This window comes from Nymphalis io, chromosome 14 (genome assembly GCF_905147045.1).
Source record: "Nymphalis io chromosome 14, ilAglIoxx1.1, whole genome shotgun sequence".
NCBI lineage: Eukaryota > Metazoa > Arthropoda > Insecta > Lepidoptera > Nymphalidae > Nymphalis > Nymphalis io.
Window position 1 is genome coordinate 10,484,088 of NC_065901.1, and position 8,518 is coordinate 10,492,605.

Consider the following 8,518-nt stretch of genomic DNA (forward strand, 5'->3'; position numbering starts at 1 on the left):
TATTAAAAAAAACACATATGTATGTAACATATTAACGGAATGGGTTGAAAACGAAGATTCTTTATAAGCTTTTTGTAATTATAATTATATATTTTAATAAAAAATATACGTTAAATAATCATTATTTGCTTGCTTGTATTTAATTTATATGTTGTATTAAGCTGTATTTTTTACATTTGCCGGGAATGCAAATGATTCTACTTCACCTGATGGTAAGTGGATGTCCAAACGCGACAACGGCCAGTACAGTCAGGAAGAATGTTCTGCACTCCCACTAGAACACGTGAACTGGAAAAAGAATTCCATTTTTTGGAACTGCGACAAAAAAGGAGTTGCCTAATTTCTTTGTGTGGAATGGAATTGATCTTGAGTTAGGCGGTGAAATCGAGAGCCAGCACGCGTATAGAATGGTTTTGGAAAATTGTGTCAGGCCACCTACCTGTCACCCATTTTCCTTAGGAACTCTTTTGGTGCACTTTACTCAAAACAGAATTGTGGCTGTGGATGATGATGATAATTATTTATTTAAATCGACTAGACTGTCGACTGTCATTTATATCAATAAAGTTATTTAAAGTCATTATTTATTCGCCAATCTTACTTTCCTATTATTTAAAAGTAAACATATGTTACACTCCTTTGAAAATGATAAAAATTCAAAGGAAACAATAAATAAATTAAATATTAATTACATTAAGAGTTTCCCGTACATCGTGCCATGGGATTAAATTAGCGACCAGTTTATTTTGAACTTCAGTACAGTTGTATACATGTGTAACAAATTCAACAACATATTGGTGGTTGGTCTATGAATTTTTATTCTTATTTTGATCTAAATGGAATGCGATGTAATGGCGTTTATTAAATGAAATCGAAGCAAAATGGTTTTTTTTATATAAACTGGTGTTCGTCCAGTGTTCGCCGAGTGGTCGAAATGTCTACATGGTCTAATAGGTGGTAGGACAAGCCCGTCTAGGTAGCCACCCACTCATTTGATATTCTACCGGAATAGCAATACGTAGTATTGTTGTGTTCCGGTTAGACGGGTGATTGAGCCTGTGTAACTACAGGCACAAGGGATATAACATGTTCGTTCCCAAGGTTGGTATTTGGCACATTGGCAATTTAAGGAATGGATAATATTTCTACCAATATCTACCACTTAACTTAAGCGCTCGTAACGTGGCATTTTAATTGATCAGCATAAGAAAGTATTAAAAATTAAGTTGTATTATGGAATAGCTCAGTATCACCTCAGGAAACTTAATCAGGTCTTGCGTGAAACTAATGACGCTTTATGCACGAGTATCTTATTTTAAATATGTATTAATAATTACTCATACTATTTCGTCATATTTTTTATACATAGACCTTTAATATTGAAAAGATAAATTCACGGGTCATTGTAAACGGTTGGTTGCTGAGGTCAAGATACACTGGCTGGAGGTAAAACAATTAACAAAAGTTAATCATACATTAGAAATGTTGTATTTTATCCGAGTTACATTAAAACGCTACGTTATATTTTAACATAAGGAGTTTGTATATATTCCACACCTGAGCATTGATTTCTACTATTTAATATCTATGATATCTATCTATCTATCTATCTATGATATTAAATAGTAGAAATCAATGAAGGGTAGGAGTAAAAAAACAAGCAACACCACTTTTAAAAGCTCTTAAAGATTTTTTTATTTTTATAGTATAAATATTTATTTAAAACAAGTTAATTTATAATATATTATGTGTATGTGACCTACTCTACCCACCAGATAGTGAATCCTCTTTAAAATTACTTATCACTTGAACTATTTGTCACTTTAAAACTACACAACAACAATGGAATCTATCAAGGAGTCTCTGGCTGCAATGACCGACTTATTCAACAGCCGTATGAATGAATTCCAGCAAGACTTACAGAGGACAACAACACCTGCGACTGTGCCTTCTCTTTCATCGGACTTCAATTCTTTTAAGTCTTTTGTTCTCACTGCACTAAGTGGACTTCAGCGACAAATTGAGTTTCTCGCCAGGGAAATGGATCGGACTGAAATGCAGAGACGTCGAAAAGTGCTTCTTTTCCATGGTGTTAGCGAAGAGAGATCCGAGGATGCCACTGCTCGCGTTACCAGCCTTGTTGCGGAGCACTTGGCCTTGCCAAATTTTTCTACCAGCAGTATCAAATCTTGTCATCGCTTGGGAAGACCTTTGGACAGCAAGCCCAGACCTATAGTGGTCAAATTTACCGAGACTGCTATTAGGGATAAGGTCTGGTTCGCCAAAACGAAGTTGAAGGGCACCGGTGTCACAGAGTCAGAGTTCCTGACGAAAAGCCGACACAATGTGTTTTTGGAGGCCAGGAAGCGGTTCGGCATCAACAAGTGTTGGACACGAGACGGTTTGATACACATTATCGCCCCAGATGGATCTAGACATCGTGCCGAATGTTTATCTGATCTTGACTCGATTTCAACTTGTAAGTCCCCAGTCCAAAAAATTCCCATCGCAAACACTAGCGATAAAGTTGTATTGCAGAGGTCAAAGCGCGTAGTTAAGAAATAGTTATTTTATATTTATCTTTCTTCTTATTATTGTTTGTTTTTCTATAATTTTAAAATTATTTCTCTGTCTACCTGCTTTCGATTTAATTTTTGTGTTGTGTAAAACTATTTACGAATCTATTTAGTTAAAAGTTAACGTCATTCTGACGTTTGTCAATCAGGCGCCATAGTTTTCTTGCTTTGGATGGTTAGTTTTTTAGTTCTATACTAGACATTTATAAAGATCGTCTCTACTTCATTTTCATATTCGATATAGATAGATAATAGATAAATATAGATATAATATAATAATATTCCTTTTTAGTAAAAATTGTTGTTATGGCAGCCTGATAAATATCTGATTTTTTTTTTTGTTAATGTTAGTTTTTAATGTTATTATTGTTTCTATTTTGTTATGTTTGTGTTTAAGTGATTATTCCTAGGCAATTGGCGGGTGAGTGTTCATATGAAATTAATTAACGTATAATTATTCATTTACCTATTTTTATTTTGTAATTATAGAATTAATATATATTATTATTATTTTACATATATATTTTATATATTTATCTTTATATTTTTACTTATTTTATTTGCTGAATATTTAATTTAAAAATGTCTAGAAACAATGACGATTTGGACGAAACTTTTCTTTCTTTTTCTTCTGATGGATTGAGCAGTAATGACAGCTTTCATAGTATCCCTTCGCTCGGTGAAACTATAAATTCTTTATTCTCAGACTGTCTAAAATATTTTAATGTTATCCATATTAATGCTCAGAGTATTCCTGCACATTATCCTGATATGTTATCATCATTCGATTGCAATAAAATACATGCTATCCTCGTATCTGAGTCCTGGCTTAAACCCTGCTTACCTTCTACTTCCTACTCTCTTCCTGGATTTCATTTGATCCGTAACGACCGTGTAGGTCGGGCAGGTGGTGGAGTGGCGATCTATCTCCGTTCTCACATTCCATTTTCAATTATAAGTCAATCGACACCTCTGTCCGTTGAAGGGGCTGAACACCTTTTTATTGAGGTTATCTTTGGTCATATTAAGATGTTATTAGGTGTTTACTATAGTCCTAACCTCACGGTCGATTACTTTTCATCATTTGAAATCCTTCTAGAGCAATTTAAACCGTTGTATGTCCATACCATTCTTATGGGAGATTTTAATACATGTCTCTTAAAAAATGACCATCGCTCTAGTCTGTTGAAATCTGTACTGAATAGTGCAGATTTACAAATCCTACCCCTATCTGCTACTCATTCCTTCCCTAACTCTATCCCTTCTCTTCTCGACTTAATTATGGTCTCTTCCGTTGATCATGTTGAAAAGCATGGGCAGTGCTCCGCCCTTGCTTTTTCATATCATGATCTTCTTTATCTTTCCTATAAAATCAAACCACCCAAAGCAAAATCGAGAATTCTTCTGCAGCGTAATTTTGGTGGAATGGATTTGAATAGTCTGCGGGAGGATGCTGCCAACATTGATTGGAGTGTTATTTTAAATGTTGATACAGTCAATGAGCAAGTTACAGTTTTTAATTCCCTATTAACTCAACTGTATGATTTACATGCACCAATTCGTCCTGTCCGGCTAAAACGCCTTCCTGCACCTTGGCTCACCCCAGAAATAAAGAAGCTCCAAGTAAGAAAGAATATTGCCAAGGCTAAGTATAGGTGTAATCCGACTGACACAAATCGCGACAAGTATCTGAAGGTTCGCGATCGCTGCAACATGCTATGTAGAGATAGTCAACGACGCCATATCCATAAATCTATAGCTGAGGAAGAGGAGTCAGCTAGAGTCTGGAAATTTCTCAAGTCCTTAGGAGTTGGAAAATCATCTAAAAATATAAATACTCACAATATTAATTTAAATGAATTAAATAATCATTTTTCGTCCTCTCAAACTTTCGACACTGCTGTGAAGTCTAATACTTTAAAAGAAATTTCTGCTAAATCAACTTCTGAAAATTCTCCTTTTTTCTTTAGTCAATTTACTGATAGTGATGTTAAGAAGAACATTTTAGCAATAAATTCTGATGCTATTGGTTCGGATTGCATTAGTCGTAAGATGATCCTCCCAATCCTAGATATCATAATTCCTGTAGTCACACATATTTTAAACCAATCCATTATCCTTTGTGAATTCCCTGAATCCTGGAAAGACGCACAAGTCATCCCCCTCCCCAAAAAAACAAATCCTTCATCTTACACTGATTATCGTCCTATATCCATTCTCCCTTTCCTGTCTAAAGTACTTGAGCGCCTTATTCACAATCAATTAAACCAATACCTTTCAAAAAATGTCCTATTGAATCCTTTACAATCTGGCTTTCGTCCTCGTCATAGTACGACTACGGCTCTGATCAAAATAACTGATGACATTAGATAAGGAATGGATAAGCAACAGGTTACTGTGTTGACATTATTAGATTTTAGTAATGCTTTCAACACTGTAGACTTTGATATTCTTCTTGCTATTTTGTGTTCTCTTAACATATCTGCTAAAGTAATTGACTGGTTTCATTCTTACTTGTATGGGCGCCGGCAACGGATAAGAGTTCAAGATTCTTTCTCAGAATGGGCTCCTATAACTGCTGGCGTTCCACAAGGTGGCGTGTTGTCTCCCCTCTTGTTTTCGGTCTTTATAAGTACCATCACTTCTCATATATCTTCTCTCTATCACCTGTATGCAGATGATCTTCAGATCTATTCACAAAGTAAAATTGCGAACCTTCCTGAAACTATACATTTAGTTAATAATGATTTATTAAATATTTCTAAGTGGTCTACTGCATTTGGATTACGAGTAAACCCAAATAAAACACAGGTGCTGATTATTGGTAGTTCAAAATTAATTTCTCGTATATCTTTTTCGGATCTCCCGGTTGTACACTTTAACGGTGTTAACATACCGTTCAGTGTTACAGCTAGGAATTTGGGAATTTCCTTTGACCAGCACCTGTCTTGGGAACCACAGATAAGTGAGGTTAGTAAAAAAATTTTTGCAGCCTTTGGCTCCCTTCGAAGGTTACGCAACTTTCTACCCATCCCTACCAAAATTATGTTAGCACAGTCACTCCTACTACCAATTCTCGATTATGCTGACGCATGTTATCTTGATCTAAAAGAGGAGCAACTTAATAAACTTGAGCGTCTCCAAAATCTTTGCATCCTTTCTGAATTTCGTAAAAAGCTCAAGTGGCTCCCAATCCGGCTTCGCAGGAATACTCACATCCTTCAACTTCTGTACTGTATTCTGTTCAATCCGTCTTCTCCTTCATATCTAAAAGAACGTTTTCAATTTCTTAGTTCTTCACATAGCCATAATCTTCGTTCTGAAGAGAATTTGATTTTAAAAATACCACCTCATACAACATCTTTTTATAGTGACTCATTTACAGTCCATTCAATTCGTCTTTGGAACTCTCTTCCACTAGAAGCAAGACGTGCACCAACTATTACTTCTTTTAAAAAAATGATAAAAGAGCACTTTCTTGCTTCATGAAGAAATACTGCAATTAAATATTTTATTTATTATGTAAGTATCTATAGTATGTAAATGTATATATTTATAATGTGTATGTATATTATATTATTATATAATTATATATTTATGGAATATTTATTTATGTATCGTATATATACATATATATATTGTATCTATTTTTATTTTTTTTATGTATTAAATAATTGTACACCCCTACCATCCTATCTCTCTCCTCTACCAAAGGTTGCCTGGAAGAGATCGCTGTTTTAGCGATAAGGCCGCCTATTGTACATTTTTCTTTTCTTTGTTTTGTTTTACTCCTATTATTTTTGTCTATATTGGTGTGCAATAAAGAGTATATAAATAAATCTATTGCGTGAATAAATCTCACTGTTTTCTTTTTCACGCAGCGAAAACATTTAGAAAGGTGTCGGCCCCTTGGGAGGCGAAACGATTATATGCGATTATCACCCACTAAAACCACTGTTCAACTGCAATGGTAGTCTTCGGCACGGGTCGAAGAGGCTGCACGATCGTCGATATAACGCATCCGCGGCCGTGCTGTGCTCCGCTCGTGGCTGGGCCCCCAAGGATTCACTTCCTATACAATCATAACAAACTAATTGCAATTTCTCATTTAAAGTCTATTATTTTGTACTAATTATAGTTTACACTTATTCAAATTAAATCAGGCTACTATTTATCGTATACGAAAGTGTTTTTTAAAAATAATGTTAAAACTTTCCGAATAAATATGATTTTTTGGTAATGAAAAATATAATTCACCATTACAAATAACTATTAAATAATTTAGTGTGATCTTTTTGACAGCTTTGATTAAACCTTCGTATCAAAGTAACCTCTATATATCTACTACCAATTAACCAAAAAACACACCAATAACCACTCACCTCAAATTATGGAACAACGTTACATCTAAAAATGGCCAATGAAGAGAGAGAATTACTAATTTAATAGATATTAATATAATAAACAATCAATTGTAGTAAAAAAGTACATGTTATTTAATCTACTCACCCATAGCATATACACACATCATACTCGCACTCACACACACACACACACACACATACACGACGAAAAAATGTAAACACTATTGTCTGTGGGAGAGAATAAATAAATATATTATTATTGTTATTATCTAAAATAATGAAAAAACATTTTTACTGAACCACGCCTTAAATATAATATGAAACAGTTAGTCAATGCTATATGTAAAATATATTCTGAAAAAAATATACAGTCAGACTCACGATTTAAAAAACCTTTTCCGTTATTCGTTTAATTTTACCTTTAAAAATAGCTTTCCAACCGCTGCATTTTTCATTGTCATACACGGTGACACGCCATTCTGTAGGCGCGAGCAAAACAGTTTTTAATTTATTTTCCCATAAATATATTAGATACTATGACGGGAAGTGACAAAGCAATTTGTTTTAATTTGTTTAACGATAAAACGACGCTTCTTGCAGGGACATATTTACCTTCTACAAATATATTTTATATCATCAGATATCGTTCAAGGATTTAATAGTGAGAGTATATATTTTGCATAATTGTTTTTATAACTCGTTTTTTTATTATTATATTGATTTTATTTATTGACGTAAAATGTTTTGTTTTAATTATTTGACGAAAAATAGAGGTGGACAGTAATGTTCCACAGGGGTCAGTTTTGGGGCCTCTATTATGGAACATCGTGTACGACACAGTCGTTTGCTATACTAGGTAGAAGGGAAGTACTTCGGTACTGGCATTAGGGAAAAATTCAAAACCTCCTAGCTGGACGAGAAAAATAGCATGTCATAAGACCAAATCGCTATTGTGTCATAAACTGCCAACGCTATATAACAAACACGCGTCATTCAACAAGTTCATAGAATTTATATTTTAAGTAAAACTCAAATATCTTTATAATAAGCACCTAGACGAATAATCACTACCCTCGTTATATATCGCGGCGCCGGTTATTTATCACGCAATATACTTATTGCAAGTATCCATTTCAACGCAAAATTATAAGCATTGTGGTAGTTTTATATTCAATTGAATACTGTAACATAACGACTCAAAAGTGCCTTTATGACTTGATTTAATATTTAGTCGATGGTGGAACTTTATGCTATCCCGTCTGGTTAGTTACCACCGACACAAATCTAGTGGCGAACAACATTACTTATTTTTGTTGTATTCCGGCTTGGCATAAGGGACGTATCATCTTAGTTCCCAAACTTCACATCAGTGAAGTGGAGACTACTTACCCTCAGGTGCCCATTTGCCAGCCTACCTATTTTAAATTAAAAAAATAATAATAACTTGAACTACTTCATTAGTACGTCGAGATTCCTGTCTAAATAAAAAAATCCATATTATTAGCTATTCCAATTGATTTTTTAAGTCATATTTGGTATATTTAATTACAATTATCTGAATGTAATCAAGAAACCGTT

At 34.1% G+C, this 8,518-nt stretch overlaps 1 protein-coding gene across 1 annotated transcript; it reads left to right on the forward strand.

Annotated features, from left to right (window-relative positions):
- Nucleotides 1–1,646: 1,646 nt before the first annotated feature.
- On the forward strand, nucleotides 1,647–2,566 carry LOC126773296 (uncharacterized). Its single transcript, XM_050494124.1, has one exon. The coding sequence runs from the start codon at nucleotides 1,843–1,845 to the stop codon at nucleotides 2,563–2,565; it is 723 nt and encodes a 240-aa protein (XP_050350081.1). The 5' UTR covers nucleotides 1,647–1,842; the 3' UTR covers nucleotide 2,566.
- The last annotated feature ends 5,952 nt before the right edge of the window (nucleotides 2,567–8,518 follow it).